The 23,753-nt window shown below is 45.9% G+C and overlaps 2 protein-coding genes across 2 annotated transcripts; one reads left to right on the forward strand and one right to left on the reverse strand.

Annotated features, from left to right (window-relative positions):
* Positions 1-10,890: 10,890 nt before the first annotated feature.
* Positions 10,891-14,294, forward strand: LOC144139723 (P2X purinoceptor 7-like). The gene is made up of 3 exons (XM_077672009.1): positions 10,891-11,455; positions 11,534-11,740; positions 14,011-14,294. The coding sequence occupies exons 1-3, from the start codon at positions 11,265-11,267 to the stop codon at positions 14,165-14,167; spliced, it is 555 nt and encodes a 184-aa protein (XP_077528135.1). The 5' UTR covers positions 10,891-11,264; the 3' UTR covers positions 14,168-14,294.
* A 53-nt stretch (positions 14,295-14,347) lies between these two features.
* On the reverse strand, positions 14,348-22,782 carry LOC144139713 (uncharacterized). The gene is made up of 12 exons (XM_077671999.1): positions 22,312-22,782; positions 20,838-21,111; positions 20,641-20,737; positions 19,935-20,172; positions 19,419-19,788; positions 18,756-18,926; positions 18,478-18,664; positions 18,251-18,394; positions 16,715-16,813; positions 16,481-16,652; positions 16,240-16,388; positions 14,348-16,186 (listed from the first exon to the last, which is right to left on the reverse strand). The coding sequence occupies exons 2-12, from the start codon at positions 21,108-21,110 to the stop codon at positions 15,966-15,968; spliced, it is 2,121 nt and encodes a 706-aa protein (XP_077528125.1). The 5' UTR covers position 21,111; positions 22,312-22,782; the 3' UTR covers positions 14,348-15,965.
* Positions 22,783-23,753: the final 971 nt, after the last annotated feature.

The following is a 23,753-nucleotide window of genomic DNA, read 5'->3' on the forward strand; positions in this document are numbered from 1 at the left end:
ACCCTATCTTCGTTGGTGCACCCTTTACAATCGGCGCAGTTCTTTTTTTTTGGTATTTTGTTTGCTAACCCCACGAGCCAAGCTGAAGCCTAAAGAGGTCCGCTATTCTATTCTTTTAAACATTGTGAAGTACAACACATTCCTCCACTTGCAGAAAATGTTTAGTCCACCCGTGTAAAGGGGTATAAAATAGCTCGAACGTTGGACGCCTTTTGCACCCTTTTTCTTAGTCGGCGGTCTTTCGCACCTTTCTTTCTCAGTTTCCAACACCCTAATTTGTAGCTCTACATCCTTCCGGGGAAAAAGGTGTTGAAATAGTGAATACCCATCTTGGGGGGTGTTCTAATGGTGTGGAATAGGTTTTTGGTATTTAATAAAATTCAATGACTTATTGACTCTAATAAGTACCCCACCATTAAAAAGCTTTTGCAAATCCGCATGCTCACTTGTTTATGCTCACCTTAAAATGCATAATTCGAAAATTACCGGTAAAATATCTGATTTTTGCGACAAGCCCCCCGACTCTATCGGAGGACTTTCCTCTGCTGGCTATAAAAGCCAGAAGAGCGGATGCATTTCAAAGTATGATGTACTAGCTCTCCCCACGAATCCCGTTGGTTTTCTTTCTCAATTCATTTGTGGTCCAAGTGTTGCTTGTGCGTGTTGAAAGTGTCTGTATGTGATGCTGCGTGTTAAGCCGATCCACATTGTCAGTTGTAGCTGTGCTGCGCACACCCTTATTTTAGGGTGTTAAGCAACATTAAACCCTTTTTGGTGTGTTCACAAGAACGCCCTTTTTTAGCCAAAACACCTTTTAAATGTTTGCTGCCGCGGACAAGATTTTCACGCCATTTTCGCCCAAAAAGACTGTAAGAAAGTTTAGAGTGCAGATACGAGGCATTACACTGTTCGGTTTCAGGTACTTAACAAAGAACGCCTTCGCAGCAAAAACGTATAAAGCGTCAAGGACGAGAAAATATTGCCTTTCTACATCTCTGAAAGGTGTACAGCCGCCGACAACATTGCACGTTCCCCCCCCCCCCCCTTTTTTTTTTTTTCTGCTCATATCCGCGAACCTCAACCAGCACTTTTGTATCTGCGGCTTAGCTTTCTCGGAGGTGTAACGTGGCACGTGTTGCTTTTTCCTGGCCGCAACAAAAATCAATTTCTCTTTCGCGCGTTATGCTCTCGCCAGCTGCACTTGATGAACCACAACCTGGGCATTAAAGGCAGCACCACTCCTCACTGCTGACTCTGGAAGACGGCCATCCATCATCTTTCCCTCTTACTCCCGTGAGAGCGTACACAAATTGCTGCATTACACTGTGCCCCGCGCGCCGCTTCTGTTCCTGATGTCCGAAAATCTTGGTTCCCAAAGCTAAGATGAATGGCGTCAAGGCACCGTGTAAGGGATGACAGGGTGTAGTAAGCAGGGTGCGTTTTTCACTTGCAGCAGTGCGCCCCTTTAAAGTATTCATCGAGACTACATGCAGCTAAACTTGAAAGTTTTAGTAGCACTGTTGTGATTAACCTTCTATATTTATAAAAAAGTTAGGAAGTGGCTGTTAGGTCAAATTATGTAGGGCATAGTTTGACAGTGTCATTTCTTCCAACAGGATGATTCCTTTTTTGTCCTGTGCTTGCGGTCTTTGAAACTTTGGAAAACCGCACCGCCACATAAGACACCCAAGAGCCTAGTTGGAATCTATTTTTATGGTGTTACACTATTGTTTCTACTCAACTATGCTGTTCCCACGATGTCAAACGATACGGCGCCAGCTGGCGCCAACATGTTGCTCTGCATGCTATATTCAAATTAGCAAATACCTACATGCCACAGGGATGAATGGCGTTATAAAATGTGTTTTACATTAGAGATAATGGCGTTGCCGCTTATTTATTTGCTATTTATTTTCAATGTTCTAACATGAAATGCATATTTGCAGGAAATGTCTCCACGGGTTTGTGCGGTGTTTAACGGATTTTTTTTTTAATCCAGAGCCCCGGATACATGTACTCGACGATAAAGGGTCTAGTCGGCTGGCGGGTTCAGCTACCTCGACCCCGCCCACGTTTATATGAATCCCGTCCAAAAATTTGAGGTGGGGGGAGCGGAGGGATCCTGGAAAAGGAGATATCGTATTTTCAGGATTCTAACACGCACTCTTCTTTGCTCAAAGGTAGCCTTTATAGTGCGCGTTACAATCGGGCTCAAGGTAAAAATTGGCTTTAAAGCAGCCAGCAGCATTGCCCTACGTAACGGACACGAAGCCCTCCCAAAATCCAACTCAATCCAATAAAAAATTCCCCCGCATTTCCCCGAGGGGGAGAATGTGAAAGTGCGAATGCACGGTTGTCGGCCCGCTTGCGGCGCTTGCGCTCGGCCCCCGCAGCCCACCGCCTCGCCGCCTTCTCTTCCATCTCTTCCATCGGGTTTGTAGTATCACGTGTACACCACGCAGTTATCAAGCCGCTATAACGCCGCTGAGTCGCCAACGCACGCCGCTGACGACGTAGTTTGAATGCGTTAAAGATATAAGGCGCGTCACTAACGCTGATATCACGTCGCGTCCGTGGCTTGGTCGGTAGAGCGTCGCGCTGCGGCCGCAAAGTCCGCGGATCGAAACCTGGCGCCGGATGCTGTTTCTTTATAGAGGAGCACTGCGGACGCCGACGCCGCCGCCGCCGACGCCGGCGGTGGATGGTTTGGGGTCGCTTATAAAGTGCATTCGCACTTAAAAACAAACCGTCAACACTACGTCAGTGAATTTCGGCGCACTAATTCCTCAATGGCATACCACATACCTTGGTCAGCTGTTGCACAATTTTGGTGCTGCTTCAATTATCCCGTCACCAACAGAATTCTGAAGATCAAGGCTCGAGAAATCGGAAACAGCTTCAATGTTCCCCGCTTTAACTTTATTTCCGGCAGCATGTGGATAAGCAGTCTCATGAAGCACAATTCATTTTTTGGCTTCCACAGTTGTATACGTTAAATAAAATCTTCCAGGTACGTGGTGTCATGTCTTTTTTATCTGCGCAGGAGGAGGAGGAGGAAAAAACTTTATTCCAACGCAACATTAAGCGTCGAGAATGTCCCGGGCCAGGTTCACCAACGCCAACTGGTCCGAGAGCTGGTCCGAGGCTAGCCAAGTCCGCCACGTTGAAGGAGGTGGGTGGGGAAAATGTGGGGATTGAATTGCAATGGGGCAGGCAAAAATGCAGTGTTCTAAATTAGCGTATGGTTCGGGACAATTGGGACATGCTGGTGAGTGTCGGATACGGTAGAGGAAGGAACGAGCAGGTGTAAGGAAGGTATTTAACTGTACGCGTCGAAGAATGCGTAGTTGCGTGGTTGTTAGAGATTTGTCTGGAACAGGAAGTGTACGAAGAGTTTCTCTGATGTTCATGTAGTGAAGCTTTATTTCTTGTTTGTAGTGGAGAGTAGTGTCCCACGTCGGTGGATAAAGCCAGAGAATCCCAGGCGCCCGGTGCGGAAGTTTGCGGGCGAGGCTGTGCACAACCTCATTGCCTGGGATTCCAGCGTGACCAGGAATCCACCTCAGTGTGACAGTGTGGGGACGTAGCTTTGTTAAGGCTTTGCGTAGATCATGCTGCAATTCTTCAGGAATCCTACCCATGTGAATGGCGCGAATACCTTGCATTGAATCAGTGTATATGGTACATCCTGAGGTGTTAGGGTTGCCGTAATGAGAGTTCCTGAATACTGGTGATTATTGGGAGGGTCTCTAGAGTAGCTGTAGGTGGGGGATTAGTGAAAGGACCAAGGGTGCGTGTCACTACTTCATTGCCACTTGCGATGGAATATGCGGCTGCTCCGACATGCGTCCGTGATGCATCCGTGTAGACTATCGTAGAATCAATTGGATGGACATAATTGACAACGCCAGCACATCGTCTCCCTGGACTGGTATCAGCTGCAACGTTTTTTGGGATGGGAGCTATCCTGAGGTTATCTGGGAGCGGTGCAGGAGGGGTGATGACAGGCAAGTCAATAGGCTTGAGAGCAACTTGGTGAAGGATCCAGTGTCCTTGTTTTGTGCTAGAAAGACGCGGCATTTGCCGGTCTCTATGCTTTTGTATAAGATCTCCCAGGAGAGAGTCACTGTCAAATTATATTTTTTAGAATTTTCTTGCGCGAACTTACCCGCGCGTCACAATCGCGGGCGCCTTAGAATCGCGCAAATACGGTATTCTGCTCCTCGCGGCCCGGCGGCTCAGTCCGACGAACGAGTCAACCTACTCCCTGCATCCGGGTCGACTGAACTCGTCACGACGGCTCTCCGACCCAACCCGTCCGGTTCTACAGGGGAAGGGGGGGGGATGGAGGGGGAGGGGAGGAGGGAGTTTAATTGATTCTCATTGTGTGATTGTATATACACACCTAAAAAAGAAAACTATTGCGTGGTCAACTACAAGTTTTCACGGCCGGTTCATCCGACTTCAGGACGGCATTCACTTACCGATTCCTATTTATTAGTTTGGTAGTAAAACTGAATTTGCAATAGTTCTTTCTTCCGGAAAGAAAAAAAAAATGCCCATGCAAAAATAGAAGTTCTGGGAAGCATACAAGGTCATTTTGATTTGGATTATGTCAAGGGATGATTTTTGTTGAATCGTCGAACGGATGTGCGGGTAAATTTTTGCGCCCTCACGTTGTACATATTGGGGGTGACGTGACGGAAGGTTTGATTCGAATTGTACTTGATACTGCTGAAGTTGTTCACACTTTGCTCTTTCGCGCTTGTTTCACGGGTGCTGTTAAGGTGAAGGCCTCGTATGTCGTCGTTGCATCCGTATTTTTTTTAATGTTGTAACAGCTGATTTTCCATGCAGCAGTCTGCGAATTATGTTTTAGGATAGAATATAACTTTATTTCTTGTTCTTTAAAGAACATGACAGGGCGAGATAAAAAGCTGCTGTGGAAAGCTTGACGAGCGCTCGCCCCGCTTCACATTCACATCACTTGAATGGCTTGAATGGCTTGAATGGCCATTTGTATGAATCACTTGGCCGCGGTCTGCCGCTCCGGCTGCTGTTTTGCTGCAATATGCCGTGGCGAACTACTTTTTGCACCCCCTGCTGATTCAGACGCTTGAGAGTCCATCGCCGTATACGCCACACCACATTCGAAGAATAAGCGTCGCATGGGAGGGAGTGCGCTCTTTTTAAGAACGGTATTGAGGTAGTGTCTACATTGGAGCCAACGTTTTGATATCGGCTTTGTATGTACGCGTCCAGTGGTCATATCCGTGAGTGATGTCTAGTAACTGAACACAGTTCGTGAAAAGCAGATGAAACATAATATTTATTTAAATTCCAGTCTTAGTTGTTAGTCAACGTGGTAAAATATACCTATATTTCTAAAATTCAGTTAATATTTAAAAACGGATCTGTTGTACCCATGATATGTTCGCCGTTGCAGGAAAAATACCAAGAAAATGCCAAGCGCTCCTGAGCGCGTGCCTCGTGGCGACCGCCGAGTTTTCGCACCACGCAGTGGCTTTAGCAAAAAAGAAAAAAGAAATAACTCCAGCGCTGTCGTCAAGCTGTACCGCGAATGCAAAAAAAGAAATGAAAAAAAAAAACCTCCAGCGCTTATGTTAAAGGTGAAAAGACACCCTGCTTGGAAGAGGTAACAACGGCCGCCGCATTCCCGAGAATCTATTGTGGATAATGGGAGACACGGCCACGAGTGTGCCAATCTTTCCCTAGGTGACTTCCAGATCTCGGCACCGCTGCCTCGAGTCGAGCGCGAATAGTTGGTGGAAGTCTACAATGCTAAGGCTGAGTTGCATAACCACTCGCCGCGAGGAGCACGACGACCACTACGATGCGTATGACGACGACTACTAGCACCGCAACTATGCAAGTAAACAATGATACTAAAACGTAACTATGTGTCCGGCAAAGTCCACCTATAACACCTTCGCCATTCAAGTGTTCCGCGTGAATGCAAGCTTTTCTGAATTTTTTCATGCATCGAGTACAAAACTTTACGAGGAATTTTTTGTTTTGAAGGAGAAAAGAGACGGTATCATCCAATTATAACACCGTCGCAAATTCACCGCTTAAGGAGGGGATATTGTCGAGGGCCGAGTTGAGGCCGAGTTTTTTGCGTTATTAAAAGTAACGCAATCCCCACTGACAAGCCAAAGTTGAACGGGTTCTGTTACAACAGAAAAGACCACACAACAAATTTTTAAAAAGTACCGGACCAAGGACGCTACTGTGAGGTTTATCAAAATAAGAGAAAGAGTGCCAGCTGCTTTGCCATTTTGCTGATTTGTCGGCTTCGATCCTACGAATCAGCCCAAGCTACGAGAAAGGAGGGTAGCCCGTGATAGGCAGTATGATAAGTTGAGCCAATATGTGTAAGTAATGCGCCTGACATGCGTGTGTGAGTAGTAATAACAGTGCCATATATATCGTACGAACTCGTCATGTATGCAGGTGCGGGTAACATGCAGTAAACGTGTTCATGCCCCTGTTTTTTTTTTGTTTTTTTTGTAAATCACCCGCCGCGCTGGCTCAGTGGCTATGGTATTTTGCTGCTCAGCCCAAGGACCAGGCTTCGACTGCCGGCCACGACGGCCGCTTTTGTAATGCAGGCGAAAAGCAAAAACGCTCATGTGTTGGAGATTTCAATGCACGTTGTGGCAAATTAATCCGAATCCCTGCACTACGGCGCGCCTCATCGCCAGAGTAGCGTCGGCGCGGCAAGCCCCACAATTAATGAATGTTTTTTAAATTATTGAACCAGGTTTACAGCTAGTGCTCACTATTAGCGAAAAAAATTGGTAGTGTTGCAATCACCATAATTATTACTAAAGAATTGTCGCCTTTTTGTGTTGTGCGTGTGAAAGTTATTATCTACTCATAACAATTGATATCAGTGCGTCGAACCGAAAAAAATACCGGTTCGGTTACAGTTCTGGTTCAGGCGAAATTATTTTATTCCGGTTCAGTTCCGGTTCGACAAAATCCTGTACCGAACCGGTCCTCGAACCGGTTCGGGAGCTTGAACCGGTTCGCGAACCGGTTCGATCAGTTGAATCATCACTGAAATTATAAAAAAATCATTTAGTAGTTTTAAAACGACAGTCAAATCAAAATAAAAAAAATTCAAAATGCTGCTGTTCCCCAAGGGCAGTGGCGCAATTGCAAAGCAAACTTTAAACAATTACGAGATATTAGAAAAACAGATGAAGTGGCGACGATTTACCACCTACTTTCTCGCCCAGACTTTAAGTTGTCCCAGAGACTATCCATAAAGCCACCGCCAAGAGATATTACGGTGGGATATATTTTCTGCCCTTTCCTTTTTTGTTGAAATCGCAATCGTCGCTATGGAATCGCCCATCACGCTAACCTTGAAGCCTTATATTTAGGGCGGCGTACTGGCGCGTTCAAATACCAGAGCTTAATACCAATGGCGCACATTTTTTTTATATTTGTAACAAAAGAGAAAAATCCTACAACAGGCCTAAATACCTACAACAATACTACCAATGAATTAGATTATTTGGTCACCCTGAATAATTTTTAGCTATCACCTTATCGAACGTGTTAGCCACACTTTTGTTAAAAGTAAGCTTTAATTAACGCTCAGTCACTGCATTATTGCTCTGACCACTGCAATTCCTTTTGCTATAGCTATACCAGATGTGTGCATTACAATCAGTAAGTCATCGTACCGCCTGACCCCCGGCCATCGTTCCGTGTGCTACATTGCGGAATCTTATAACAGATCATGCTGTTACAAAATGAAAGTGAAATTTGACGCGCGGAGCATGAGATGGGACTTTTTTGGGTAGACGCTCTTTAATTCGTCTACAGCAGTACTCCCCTCCCGAACGAGTAGCAGTAGAAGTAATGTAGCGAGTTGGGCAGTCAGTACAAGTGCACTTTCAAAAAAAGAAGCAGATTTGAAAGAGACAAAAGTGCAGAAGAAGCAGAAAAGATGATCGCTGGGTGAATGGGACAGTGTGAGGTGCCGGCTTGCCTTTCTACACGTGTCATCTGCTTTATTACTGTTTCTGCTTCCAAGACAAGGTCGAGGGCTGCAGTTTCTTGCCAAGGGATTAAGTGCGCACCTTAACAGTTTTCCCTGACATATCTGTTGTTATTTGTATCTGGAAAAAAATAGAACTTGTCCACTGTACAGTCCTCAAAAACTGAGCGCGGAACTCACTTCCTTCGCATTGATGACACGTTTGGTTGTGAAAGGCAGGGCAAAAAAAAGTATAGAGCAATATCCACGTTTTGGTGCTTTTTTTACTTATGCAGTTTTACTTACTTTTTGCGTAATGTTTTAAAACAACGTGATTCGCCTTTTCTTTTTTCTTGTTTTCCGTGTAAACACATTTAAAAAAAGCTGGCACTTCTGATGCCCCGTGCTATATCTCTTCTCCGAGGCGCAACTTATATGTTGCAGGCCGGAAGACTTGTTTTAACCTGCTGGTGATATTAAACGTGGATCAAAATCTCAATACACGGACGTTCTCGATTTCCATCTACTTCAAAAAACAGTCGTGGGGAAGGGAGATCGAGGCCACTTGTGGTCAGCAGCAAACGGCTTAGCCACTAAGCAGCTCCTGCGGTCACACTTGTGAAGTATTAACAATTTGGAGGTGTCGGACCTTTTAAACAAATTATGAAATGGAAAAAGTTGGCACACATCGGGTGTAGGCTTTCGCTGTTGCGCAATGGAGCACTCCTGCAGCCTGATTGCTCCAATGAAGTCGCAGCTAGGGAAAGGCAAAGTCGTTTAATATCCCCTGCAAGCTGCCGAGAATGACCTTTCGTTTGGTCAGCTTGCACTACGATCGCGCTTTCATCAGCAACAGACCATTGCTACATTGGTGCTCATTCATTTCCCCTGTTGTTACGTAGAAAGTGACAGTGTTCAATTGTCTGGAGGGGAAAGTGCGCGAGCGGGTACGAAGTTGATGGTACGTGAAAGAAAAAAAGGCCTGAATTGCATTGACTGTACATTATCAACAACGGAGGGTCAAACCGTTTCGGCATGAACCGGTAACCGTTATTTCTTTTTTCGGTTCAGGTTCCGTTCGGGTTCAGCGTGCTCAAAAAATAGCGGTTCGGGTTCGGGTTCAGTTCCGGCAAAAATACCGGTTCAGTTCCGGTTTTCGGTTCGGTTCGGTTCCGGTTCGACACCCTGATTGATATGGATAACAAGTTCATATTACGTTTTGTTGTGCCTTTTAGCATCTGCTGCGGAGGAGAACACAGTGTGTCGTTGAAGGGGCATATAGTATATAAAAAAAGTCTCGTTGTAGACCGCAAGGGACGCTGTAAAAGTCAGCATCGGGTAATAAAATATCCAACATTGAGGCACCGGTCGAGAGAATGAATGGTGTTTTAGATGCGACGCTGAGAGCATCTCTTGTCGGCGGCCCTGTCCTTCCTGCGTGCGTTCGTTGTCCGCGTGCGTCCGTTTTGTTGTCCGCAGCCACTATCCCCCTCTCCTCTCCGATAGCGAACACTCTCTCGCGAGGGGCATTGGATTGGATTGGCTTGGCTTGGCTTGGCTTGGCTTGACTTGGATTTGGATTGGATTGGATTGGATTGGATTAAAGTGGATTGTGTTGGATTGTGTTGCGTCATAGCCGCGGCACTCTCTCTGCGGTGTCCTCTCCTTCGGCCGCGCTGCGCATATAACCGGTGTGCCTCTCTCCGGCGGCCTTTTGGTCGACGGTTGCTCTCCGCTTGCGCTTGAACCCCCCTCAGCGTCGCATCACACCTGTGTTCCCGCGAGGGGAGGTGGGAGTAATTTTTTTGTGATTTGTTTATAGTCGCTGGCTGCCGTAGTTGTGCCACGTTATCAAGACAGCAGAGATATTGTGATCAGAAAATGAAAGACCGCTAGAATATAAAATTTACCTAAATGTGGACAGATACACTTATTTTAAGGTACAAAACATTCTGACACTACCTGCGTACCAGAAATTATACCGGCAACAATATAAAATCAGGCGTTGCGCTGCTGAGCACGAGGTCGCGGGTTCGATTCCCGGCCGCGGCGGCCGCTTTTCTGATGGAGGCGAAAAGCAAAAACGCCCGTGTGTACGAGATTTCGGCGACCGTTAAAGATCCCCAGGTGGTCAAAATTAATCCGGAGCCCTCCACTACGGCGCGCCTCATCGCCTGCGCTGCGTCGGCGCGTTAATCAATATAAAATCAGGCGACTCTCTCCAGTTCAGATAGCAAATGCTCCGCGGCAGACCCAGATTGCCTACATCACCTCGATGCTCTTAAGTTAGAGCTAATTATCTGTTCGTAATCATCGGGCGCTGAAATGTAGACGCACGTTACGTTGCTCTGTGCGTGCTTATGCAACAAAAGAACAATGCTCTTGCTACTGACTTCCGCAAAAGTTGGAATGGTACAGTCTCTGCAGTCTCCGCTTCGCGACCCGAGCCAATGTGCGGTATCACCGCGCGTGCTTCGGTCTTTGGGCACCTCTCCATTGCGCTTGCTGCGACACGAACGTTGTGGCTCCTTGCTGATCATGCCTGTCGAGACCGACCTTTATGCCATCTGTACAGCAAACGCACGTATTTACGTGAAGATAAACAACTTTATTTTCTTACATTTTCACAACAGCTGGTTGAAAGTAAACAAAAAGTATCAGGTCTGGCGAACCAATCACAGCTCTTCATTTGCGTGACGTAGAGGCCCACACACTGCTGCTGGAGAGCTGCTCCCGGAAGAAAAAGAAGTTGGTCGTTCTGCGCGGTCTGGTTCCCGTAGGAGGATCTATGGAACAGGCTTTCCCGAGTGCAGCGCTACGGAGCGTGCCAGAGAGGTAAAGCAACAGGCTTTAAAGGACCCCTGCAACGCTTTTCTTTGAGGTACTTTTCAGGCTTTACGTCTGTTCTTCGTGTTATGCAGAGACAGACGCCGAAAGAATTATCAAGATCCGTGCACAAATAAAAGAGTTATTCCATTTTTAAATTTAAAAATACAAGCAAATGCACGGTTGCTCTCTCTCTCGTAAACGGGGCGACCGCTGCTCGCTTTCCCGCTTTCACCGATGACGTTGGTTTGCGCGACCAATGCGGACGGCGAAAAATGTGACGTCCCGGAAGTTCTGAGCCCACAGTGGCTAGACCTGAGGGATTGCTTGCCACGCTTTTTGACTGCGTCGTTTTTATGGTTACGCTCACGTTGCTAACCCGCACACACCAGTGAACCGCACGTGCCGCCGCCGAAACGCCAGGATGTCCTTTGACGATTTATCGGATTTGGAGCGCGCTCTGCTGCAACGCAGCCGCGACATGAATGTGGTGCCGTATAGCGACACGCCTACGAAGGAGCCGTGCTGCGCTTCACCGGATTCACCTGACGATTCTGAGCGTTCCAGCTCGCCCCCGGCGCCCGAGGAACCGCCTCACCCGGACGACGCTGGCTGGTAAATATCGGCAGATACGCGAAAAAGTTGCTTTGTTTGGCTTTCTGATGCGGTGCAACGATTACCGTTTACCTGCAGGTGTCATTGCGGCCGATGTCAGCCGATGGCAGAAGCGGTTGAGCGCCGCTGCTGCTACGACGTACCGCAGTGCGTTACCCGCAGCCCGCAACGGTGCATCACCGAGGACGAGTATTTTTTTATTCTTTGCCTGGACGTAGAAGTCCTGCGGGTTGCATACTACGAGCTTGAAGAACGAGGCGACGTGCCGGACGTTGAAATCCACAAGTGAGTAACGTTTAATTTCACCTGACACGCCGTGGTGCTCCCGTCTCCCGCAAAAGTAACAAGTAACTAAAGGCACACTGCGGTTTCAATCAATCAATCAATCAGTTTTATTTCCACCAATGTTCTTACCGTACTTTTTGCCCGCTTTTATGTCATTGCGTGCGCAAACTGCATAAAGAACGTTTTCTTTATTTTCTAATTGCACTCCGGACGCGAATCAGCTGTCATAGAAGGCACTAATGACACCTTACTGTACGCTCTCCCAATTTTTTCATATGACGGTAGCGACGACCGACCGGCATCTTTTTTTATCGCGGTGTCCTCATGGGCACGCGCAAGAGCCTCGTCTTTTGCAAGCATCGTCTGCTCCACTATTTTCGCAATTGAGGGCGATTTACGCCCTGTCATGGTATCGGCGTGGCTTTGTTTACTAGAAACGGAGTTATTTGAAGCACATGCGCATTTCCAATGTGCGTTCGACATGCACGGGCATCAGAAAGGTTTACGCTGCTTATAGGTACCGTTGGCGACTAGCAAAACGACCTTCGCAAAAAGAAGCAGGTGGTGTGTTGCTCTGAGGAGAACAGCATAGCAGACGAGTCCTACAACAGAAAGTTGTATGTGCGTGCTCTCGCCTTTTCGGCACTGGACACCGGTATCAGGCCACGACCGGGACCGGTCGTTGCTCCACTGATATTAAAAACTTGCGAGGGTGTTATAATGGCCTTTGGCGACATGCGGCATGTCTGGATAACTGGTGCATCATTGCACGTAAGCTTTATGCACTATGTACCTTATTAGGCAGAATCTCAAGAAAAACTCTCTTTCTTGAAATTTTGAAAAAAAAAAAAAATTTGAACTCGTTTTTTTTCCTCAGGGGTATTTTACTTGCCTTACTGCCAGACACAACGGTAAAGGCCTACAACCTGATGTACTGGTGTACACAGTGGCATAAAAGCATTTTTTTCACTTTGCAGCATTGCACAAACTGTTTTTTATGCGGTCCAGCTATTTTTGTGAGGCCCAGTTCTTTTTCACATAACTGGATTACAATGCACGCAAGCATGTGCAGGCCACTGCAGAATACTTGGCTCAGCATAAAAGACAAGTCTTTATTGATGCACTCCAACAGAATATTTTTGAGGCACTTGCGTTCAAAGTGCCTTGCAAGATCAGCTGTTTCAAACAAACAAGCCCAAATAGGCCATTGTTTTCACACATGCAGCTTCAGAAAACAAACAACCTGTTGACTATACACAAGTGGCACAAACATCACAGCACTGAATGAATAAAAGTTTTTATTTTCACTGAACAAATAAGGGACGGAGGATTAACAAAAAAAAAGCTAGAAAAAAATCTTGGCCTCCCACAACTGTGCCTAGATCACACAATACAAAAGGGGATGTGTGTAGCATACTTAAAGGGAATTTTTTTTACTAAAAAAACTGCACACAGAGGTAAAAAAAACTTGTGGACACTTGTATTCAGTTCACAGCACCATCACACATATTTCAAAAGCAACGAATTCATGACAAAAAGAGAAATGAGATCAGAACAAACTGAACCTTGACCCTTATAATCGAACACAGCAATATCTAGAAACATACATATAAGTGATTATGCATGGTTACTAAAAAATATCGGCTTAACATCAGTGTCGGCTTTTCATAAGTGGGGCTGTATTTGTTTGATTACTGGGGTTAATAGTCCTGTTTCACAGTGCCCACTTTCTTTAAACAGACTGGTTTAAGTCAGACTGGTTAAGTCAGACTGGTTAGATGGGAAGAACCTAGAATAACAGCTGACACTAAAGGTTAGCACAGCTATGTACACAGCATGAAAAGCTATCAAACTGGTTCCCACATTGTACAATAGAATTTGTAGCTGTAACAGTAACAGTCTTTTTTTTTTTGCCGACCCAAAAAACATGCGATACTCGCCTTTGGTGCAATGAGAGATCAATATCTTGATAGGAGGTAGATAATTGCCCATACATTTTGTTCGCCTGATGCACGTGTCAAAAGTGCCTTCTAGTAATTTCAAGGTGTGATCAAAATCAACAAGGTTCTTATGAAGCAAAAGTAGCTTGGTTCGAGAAATTTTAGTGTTAACCATTGCAAGGACAACAGCCCTAATTTGCATAACTTGAAGGATGATTAGTTTTAAGCATCATGAATTCATTACAAATAGATGTACAAAGCAACAATTTTAAATGTCACTACACATAAAAGCGTTTTTAAATAAAACAATCTTTTTTTCTTCTCTTTCAGGAAGTATCGTTACGTTGCATACCGGCAATTTGCAAGATGGATTTGGGGAAGACTGCGGAAAGGAGAAAGGAAGGTCATACCATCTTGTGCAGTTTGGATGATAAGAAAAATGTTTCCATCGGAATCGTATACAGGATTCAAATATCCTGAACTTTAAGGTTGAAGGCCTCACCAAAGAGGAGGAGCATGATTGTACATTTGTTTCCCTGCCACTCCAGCCTTTTGCTCAAATGAATGCTAGCACAATTCACTACAATAAGGACAATAAATTTTGAACAGTTGCATCCTCGCATACTTTTTCCGGCATAGATTCACCTACACAGTACAAAATTTCCACCAATTTCATTTTTGAGGTGCACACCACTCAAAGATCATTTTGAAATAAAAATACACGGCTGAGAAAATGTAGTTCTAAAAGTTCTTAAAACAATGAACAGGCAGATTAAAGGGACCCTGCAACACTGTCTTCAACCTTTTTTGAAATCTTAAATGCTTGCAGAATTTAGTCACCCAACACACCAAGTACTTAGATTAGGGGGTCGCTAAGTACCTCCGCCAAAAATAACTGCTCATGCCCATCGGATAACTTGTAAACTCGCTAAAAAGATTTTCTCTTTCCCAGTCTTGACGTCCTTCGACTGCTTGAATTACGTCATTAAAGCCATGTAGCGGCTGTTGGCCGGTTTTCCTTCAGTCGCGGCAATGAACGCTTTTCGATAGCAACTTTAAAAAAGTCACAAAAACAAAGCAGCAATGAAAGGCGTATGTGGTGCGACGAGCAAATCACACAGTTCTGCTCCATACTGGCGATAACTATAGCTTTTGCAGTGGTTCCAGACACAAAGGAAGGAGTGAAAGCCCTTATCGAAGGTGTTGAAGGGTCCGTTTAGCGCTAAGTGGCTAAAGCATGATGCTGAGCACAAGGACGTGGGTTTGATCAGGGTTGCGGCAGGCCAATGCTTCTTGTTAATTTTGATGAACCTCCTCCTAGTCACAGTGGCTAAGGGCACGCAAAAGATTTCTCCTCTCACTGCTTCTCTGCCCTTCTCCAGCACGCCCAGAGGTGCGCTTGAGGTACAATGAAAGGAAAGGTGGGAGGGCTCGCACTTGCATCATAGTGTAGTAGTACAGGTCCCTTTTTAAAGTTCCTTCAAGTTGTTACATGGTTGCGGCATTTCCTGTACAGCTTCTGAAACACTAGAAGCATACACTACAGCTACGGCAGACAAGACTGTGCCAGGCCACACTGTAATAATCCAAGTACACTGCAAAGCCTTCTACTGAAGAGCTGCAATGTGTGACAGTTGGCACATTTAAAAAGCAACTCTCTCTTTCTGTAAGACCTAAATGTAGACTGTGAACAAGGCCATACTGGTCCTAACTACCGCAGAAACTAATCATTTTAGCTGAGGACCAAAATTTCACAACCCACCTCAGTGGCTAAGGCATTGTGTTGCTGAGCACGAGGACATGGGTTCGATTCCCTGCCGCAGCGGCCACTTTTCTGATGGAGGCAAAAAGCAAAAATGCTTGTGTGTACGCGCTTTCGGCTCACGTTAAAGATCCCCAGCTGGTCAAAAGTAATCCGGAGCCCTCCCCTACGGCACGCCTCATCGCCTGCGTTGCGTCGGTGCGTTAAACCCTACAATCAAATCACCGAAATTTTACAGAGCTTTTGATTACTCAAAGGTATTATGAATGATCCAGAAATTTCACACAACACAGCACCATGCCTGGAATAGTCAACCGCAATGACAGGTTGAGAACGAAAGAAAGGCTCACACCGGTCACTTCACCAAGCTGCACAACCACTTTGCATGGCTTGACATAGCGGACGTAGAACACTGAAGTTGAAAAGAATATTCATGAAGAGGCACACACCAATCACTTCACATCACAGTCGTTTTGTCCCACTGCACTCCACCGCCAACATTCACATACCCCTGCACACGTCATCACACGTCACTTCTTTCCCCATCATCAAGGTCTGGCATCTGCTTAGAAAAGCGGGATCTGTATGCACAGACGAGATCTGCAGTTGTTTGTCTTGGTCCGTTCAGGCTGGTCATAGGTGCAGGATCATCACTGTGAGGTGGTCCACTCCTTTGGGCTTGCCGGAATGATGGGGTTTCCTCACACACATCCAGCATTTCATGCACCAGTTTGCGAACATACCCTGTGGAGGAAACTTCTATTAGAAGATGTTTGCGCAAAAAATAGTATACTAACCGTAGGTTGGCGGCGTCTTGACCAGGCCCACAACCTCTTTGCCCGGTTGCGCTCTAGGGTTCTTCCGCTTATATTTGCCGTTCCCATCCTTTGTAGCAGCATGGGACCGGTTGGAGTTTTCATTCTGGTGCAAGGCTGCCAGCTGTGTCCTAAAACCAGATAGTTGGCAAACACGATATTGTCACACTTATACTGCAAGGGCTGCTTTCTATAATATTCACAAACTAGGTGATCATTTTACCTTGCCCGCATTGTTCTGGGGGTGTACCCAACTGACTTTGGAGCAAACTTTATCAGAAGGCTGTGGTACGACTCCAGACTGGACGTCTGGCCAGTGGCTGAAAGCTTCTCCATGTCTCGCAGCAGCAAGTTGTTTGTCGCCACCGCAACAAGCCGTGCATAGGCAGGAGTACCTAGTGGTATACAGCCTTTGGTAAGTCATACAGACACGACTGCTAAAGAATGCAGAGCCTACCTGGCATGAGCCATTTGCCATCTGGCAGTTCGTCATGCAGGCACCTGGAGTACGGCTTGTCGTGGCCATCGTGAACATTGATGACATGGTTCAGCATGCCTGAAAAATTAGTTTTCAGGAACGTGATGTGTTACCAAATGTCCATGTAGCCAAGAAGCAATGCTGTTGCGTACCTTCTACTATGAATGTGTGGTCAGTCATAACTCCTGCTAACGCACAGCTGTAAGAAACCTTAGTGTACAGCAATCACCTAATTTCAACCCACCTGGGCATCTTCGACTTGTGCCACAATTTAAACCCATGGCCATACGCACTTTGGGCACCCACCAGAAATAGTCGCCACGGTAGATCAAACCCACATCTTCATACTCAGCAGCTAAACACCTTAAAGGACCCCTGCAACGCTTTTTTAGCTACTTTTCAGGCTTTGCATATGTTCTTCATGTTATGCGGAAATGGACATAAAAAGAATTTTCAAGGTCCATGCAGAAATGAAAAAGTTATTCCATGTTTAAATTTAAAAATACAAGCAAATGCAAGGTTGCTCTCTCTTTCTCGCTCGAAAACCAGGGACTGCTGCCCACTTCCCTCTCTCCCCAAAGACAATGCATCGTGGGAACAATGAGAGCAGCAAAAAACACCGCTTTCCGGAAGTTTTGAGGCCACGGTTGTCTTTCCTGAGAAGCTCCTTTCTACGCTTCTTGATGGCATCGTTCGGCTGCACCGCGACAACCATGCCAATGCAGTGCTGACGGGTAGAAAATTGAGACTGCTAAAATGGCCTGCCCATCGCCGCGTTGTTGTGTGTTACTGGGCTTACTTTTCTTAACTCTACGATATTTTTCAAGCTATTTTCGGTTAAGAGCAAAGCTGTTCATAACATGACTTCGTTTGAAGAATGCCACAAGTGATTCACAGTGTGAAGTGTGTGCACTGCCTTGCTGCTGAGCCTTGACGTGAACTCCACTTGTGGATTCACAGAAGGGCAAGAAACAGTCGCATATACTGGTTAAAAAACGAAAACTTGTGAAATGCTGTACGGGCCTGGAGAAGCACCCCTCCTCTAATTTTTTTTTCTCTCCACTTCTCCCGAGCACACTGCTGTGCTGAAAGAGTTGTAAAAAAAGAGAAGCAACAGCAGGACCACAATATGTGGGAAGATAAATGCGGGGGACAGGAGACTGTCGAATTGCTTCCAGTTTTTTAGCATCTACATCCTTCAGACCACGAAGTATACATTAGCCACAAGAAAGAGCTGTAACAAGAAGCAACAACCAAAAAAACTATAAGAGCTAAAAATATGATGTGCACAAAAATGGTGATGATTCTTTAGCCTGTTGATAGTTTTCCTGTCAAGTGAACTGTTTAGTTAGCAGTCAGGGCGTAACAGTTCGTTAGCAGTCTTGCGTAGCAGCAGAACAATTTTATGTTAAAATGAAGGAACAGAAACAAGCAACAAATGGTGTCAGCACTAGACAGTGGGAGACTTCCCAACTCCATTTTCTGATAAAAAATTTCTAGAATTTGTTCACTCACTTTTCCAAATGGCCACCACCAGCTTTCCATCTCCTTTGCTGATGGCCACACACCAGTACAAGTGGTTCACAATGGGCCCAACCCAGTCTCGCAGGGGAGCACATGAGGCACGCTTGCACTCAGCCGAAAGCTTTTTCTTCAGCCCTGCATTCAAATTGTTCATCATAACAAAGCAATTATCAACACTTGGGTGCCACGAAAGTTCAAGGAAGTCTTGTCAAACTGACCTTTTGCAACGTGCCAAATGTCGAACTTGTGCTCCGTGTCGGGTTCATGTAGCCTCATGTGCTTCTTGATACCCGGGTGTCGGTCAGTAGTCAGTGACGCAACCGTGATGCCGCGTCCCTTGAGTTCCTGGAGGCCTTTGACAAGGCCATATTTCTCCATGGATGGACTACTTTTGACTTGTTCGTTCTGAAAGTTACACATCCAAGTATGCACTCTGTCAGCATACAAGGACAGAGCTTATTTCATGGGTAAAAAATCAAAAACAAAACAAACTTGCCTCCCCTAGCTGTACTTGAACAAAATGGACGACCTTGCTAGATGATACGTCCATAAACGTGTAGGTCATATACTTAGCAGAAAAACCTGGCGAGTCGCATCGTCCATCACCAGCCAAATCTATTGGCCCTTTCAGCTGAGACACCAGTGCCTCCTGCTGGGCCTCCCACACCTAAAAAAGCACAGTGAAATGTCGGTGAATGCCCAGTAGTACCAAGGTGGCACGATAGCAATTTGAAGTTTTTTCTTTAAGCCCTAAACATAATTTGCATTTCAGTAAATATGCATATTGCCCTGAACATGTTACACGCAAGTTTCGCCAAACCACGAAGTTTCCTCCCCAAGGTATCTCTCCCTTACAATGCACTCCTGTGTAGCACAAGGCAACATAGTTCTGCACTTTTGAAACATCCTAGAAAGAGGCTGCACAAAAATCTTGCAACTATAACATGTGCATTTTAGTTTACCACAGTCACCCGTGCAGACTTGGTAAGACATGTGCAAGGACTATGCTGAAATGAAATGCACATCTTACCGTGCCAGGGTTTTTGTCCGCAGACACCTTGCCGATGGCAAATGGCAACACTGTTATTCAGGATTGATATTGAGTTACTGATAAATTTTAATGAGTTCTGTGTAAAATGATGCAGTCTCTGTTACGTACACGCTGAATGGAGGGCTGGAAGAGTACACTTTGGTAGAGGTAGAAGGTGCGGGTTGCTGGGACCGTAATTTTGGCGTCTTGAAGCAAGCGCAGGACTTTTTCAGGGCCAGCACCTGAAAAGCTGATGGCCGCACACAGCAGCAGATTTCCAGCTGCTCTGTTGTTAATGAGAGGCTGGCTGGCCCACGTTGCAGTGTGCTGCTCACGGCAAACTGTGCTCACTTCAAGCAGAGACCCAGTGGTCTTCACTCCAACAATCTTTAGAGGCGACCTGCACTGTTCGCACCACCTGAAGAGCTTCATTAGCTTGCTCTCGAATACAATAAACTGCCTCTCTGAGGCGACTGGCAATGCGGGAGGATCTGGTTCCCTGTGAAAAAGGCAGCATACCACCCACTATGTATGAGTAAAAAATACTGAAGTGAATGTCTACAATAACATGCATGATGATACGTTAGAGTAATTATAGGGTGGTTAGAATGACTGGGGAGGAAAAATCTTGAAACAAGTCCTTACATGAACGACTCATCGTCATGAGGATCGTACGTGACGTCAGCACTTGCCCTGCCTGTTGGAATGGGTGTTGAGCGCCCAAGTGGTGATGATGGTGCGGAAAGGTTCAGGCTTGATGCTTCTAGCTCGTCACCTTGGAACTCACTTTGGTCAGCAACAGTGCTGCCACCCAATGACCAACAAGCCTCCGTCTGAGAATCCTGAGACCTCAGTGCTTTGATGCGAAAGCTTGTTTGCACACCTGAAATTAAATACTAGTTCAAGTATACTTTCAAAGCAATGCAAATGTGTCGCTTTGAACTAATTGTACGGCTAGAGGATGCAGCAGAACACATTGCACAAAAAAGGAATACAGGCACAGTCATTTGGTTTCTTTAATGGACTGTGCAAATTGCACTGAAAAATTACGGGAACGCTGGCATTCCTGCGCAAGAAGCATGCGCTCTGGGCTTCATGAACATGTTTCCAATGCAAAAAAAGCAAAACCACTCGTGTCGATTTTTGAGGGCATGATAAATATTCTACAGGTGATTGAAATTATTTCTTAACTTACCAGTGCATGACACCTCACAGCTACAACGCAGTTTGAGAATGTTACAAAAAATATATTTAGGAAGCCTAGTGCAAACTCCCACCGCTCAGCAAGCACACACTCACCAAGTATCGCCTGTATAACAATACTAAAAAGTAGGAAGTAGCAACATCTCACCGATTGTCTGTGTCCTTCCCAAGACAGGAGGGTCAGTCTGGGTTGCCACACTCCTTGTTGTAAAGTAGTCGTGGTCTGACACCGGCCCGTCACAATGCTGTAAAGCAGTGGAATTAACATGTTGCTATTGTGTTTATAAAAGCAATTTCCTAATGTATGTCGATGTAAGAGTATTGTGATAAAAACATTCACCATACCTCAGTACTGCACTGTAATCCCACGTCTGCACAGTCTTTACTTAGGACCACGGTAGCTGGGGCTGAACTAGCCTCAACATTTGCCGCCACTTCCACTGCAAAGGTGCCCTCCTGAAAGGTCAGGGGAGGCATGGTTTTATACATTGCACTTCTGAAGGTCTGTTTCTCATGCGAAACGAGTAAAAAAACTTGCCTGGTAACATAATACAGGTGGAAGAGGTTCCAGGCGGTTTCCATCATTGCAAGCTGCGTGCTCGAGCACCACTGCGTCATCCTGCAAAAATGAACAATGTGGCAATGAAAGTTGTCAGCTGCGTTCTGGAAACACTTTTTTCATTTATACCCCCAAAAATTGTCTACTTTCCAACATTGCACTCGCCACATTTATGTACCGGTCAGTTTTGGTTTCGAATTTAGAGCAGAAAAGTTTCGCTCGAACGCTACCCAAATTTGGTCAGTTTTTTTTTTTTTTTTCTGGTACCATTCTTAATTCCAAGACACTGACTGCGCAGTGGTGCAGGCCTAAGCGCCGGCTAAGATCACCGTAAGAACCTACTTGGTTCATGCCTTACGTTACCTATGCTCAATCTTTTGCGAGCGCACTGCGTTTGCACCGTTGCTTGCTCGACATTGCACTGTTAACACGCAAGAGCGCTCACAAACGCCGTGTTTTCAGCAAGCTCTGACTTCACAAAATAGAATGGTGAAGGAATTTCAAAAGGCTGTGTCTAGCGTTCCGTCCAGACGGAACGGCAACTCTCACTAAAGTTCCGTCCAGAGGAAACACAAGTCGCGTTGAGAGCAGTCTTTCTTGATTTTTACCTAACCGGCCAAACCGCTACCGCTCACTGACTAGCCAGAATCACTGATAATTATTAATCATTATTAATAAGTACAGATGATACAGATCCAGACGGATCTCAAAGCCGCCACCCGACGCCCGCTTCACAATAATTAAGCGAGAGCAGTCGGTCTTGATTTTTACCCAACCGGTCAAACAGCTTCCGCTCACTGACTAGCCGGAGTCACTTAATTATTAATCACTGGTAATAATTACAGGAGATCAGGCGTAACTGGTGATGACGTCGGCCTTGGCTCCAGTGAGCGGGAGCGGTTCGGCCGCTTGAGTAAAAAACCAAGACCGACTGCTCTCATCGCGTGAATTGCCAAGCGAGCGTGAAGTATATCTATTACAAAACGCTAAACACGACAGAAAAAAAAAAGAAAAAAAAGAAGTTGCAAGAATCGAACCAGGGACTACAGCGTCCGTAAACAGCGGCGGAACCGCTACACCAAATCCCAGGACGAGAAAAGGCGGCTAATCGGCTGATTTTGATTTGGCGTTCAGTCAGACTGGACGGAACTTTAGCAGTTTTTGGCGTTCGTCTAGACGGAACGCCAGACACTTCCATTTGAAAAGGACATAGCACGCACACAGATGCGACAAGGGGGAGAAATTTCACGTCGCACTCACCTCAATGTCACCTCTCATCCGTTCATCGGTAGTGTCCAACAACGTGCGGAGACACGCGCTGGACACAGGCACTGCGTCATTATGAAGCCGCCGTCGCTTGTAGCCAGCTCCTTCCCAGGCCTCTGGTACCGCGGAACTAACAAAAGAGTCCGACTCGAAATGTTGCGAGCATATCTGTTGTCGCAGTGGCTTTTCAAGGCCAAGGGCTTCCAGCCAAAGTTTCCGTCGTTCGACAGAAGTCGGAAACCTGTGATAAGACACGCTGCCGGCGCCCTCACTCACACAACCAGGTACTGCGCACTTTCTTTTGCTTGCCATGGCAAGAACAGGTTCACAAACGCATGTTGAAACTGCAAGCACAGGCGAGGAAAAACGAGCGCGAAAGATGCTCGCGGCGGTGCGTCAGGCTCGTCGTCACAGAACAGGCAGGATGGCGTCGTCGGCGTTGTGCACCATTCCTCCATGTTGTGCACCGTGTGCAAAAAATGTGGAGGTGGAAACGCACAAGCGCTTGAAGTGGGGAAACAGTTTGTGCCCTCTATCGCCACTTTTATTCAGTTATTTTCTATTCCGGGTTCATAGTAACTTTGTTGTGGTTGTTTCAAAATTGCAAAGGAAAACAAGTTGCTATTAAGGTTTGTTTGGTAAACACAATGGCGCTAGACAAAATATTTCAAAGTTAACCAATCGCGGGGCGCCCGCCCTTCGTCGTCATATCCCCTGGCTTCGGGTGTGACGTCGCGAGCGGCGCGTTTGCCTGCATTTTTGAAATTAAAAATTGAATAACTCTTTTATTTCTGCACCAATCTCGATAATTCTTTTTGCGCCTATCTGTTCACGACACGAAGAAACGATTTACTGGCAGAAAAGCACCCACAAAAAAAGCGTTGCAGGGGTCCTTTAAGTATCTCAGTCTGCGAAACGCAATTCTGGTTGTCGTTGTCAGGCCCGGAAAATTGCCGCCGCTGATGTAAGAGCGATTAAAAATTGCTCGATGCTATTCAGTCTGCTCACGTGCTCTGAAAGCGAAAGCCTGCCGATACTTATTCACAACCTCACTCTACATCGTACTTCCATTCCTTTCTTCCCCGTTTTTTCTTTGTCGTTTGGCGCCTATGCGGTAAGCTAAAGCAGCTCTGCGGTCTTTTGTCCCTACCCTCATAAAAATTTTTACCAACATTGAATTCAATGTTTGTTTACAAAAGTCGACAAAAGCTACCAACATTGAGTAGACTGTCTACTTACTGTCTGTAGACCTCCTAGCAACGGCCTACCAACTTTTTGTCAACCATTGGCCACCGTGTTTGAATTGAAACATTTCTGTAAACTTTCTACAGAAACTTTTCTGTAGACTTTATACTCAATCGCTGTTGCTAACCGAAGCGTTCTTGACGGGATATTCAAAATGTGATGCAGTGGGAAAATCCGACCATTCGTAGACC

This window comes from Haemaphysalis longicornis, unplaced genomic scaffold, assembly GCF_048455015.1.
Source record: "Haemaphysalis longicornis isolate Haplotype H1 unplaced genomic scaffold, Haemaphysalis longicornis Haplotype H1 scaffold_1, whole genome shotgun sequence".
NCBI lineage: Eukaryota > Metazoa > Arthropoda > Arachnida > Ixodida > Ixodidae > Haemaphysalis > Haemaphysalis longicornis.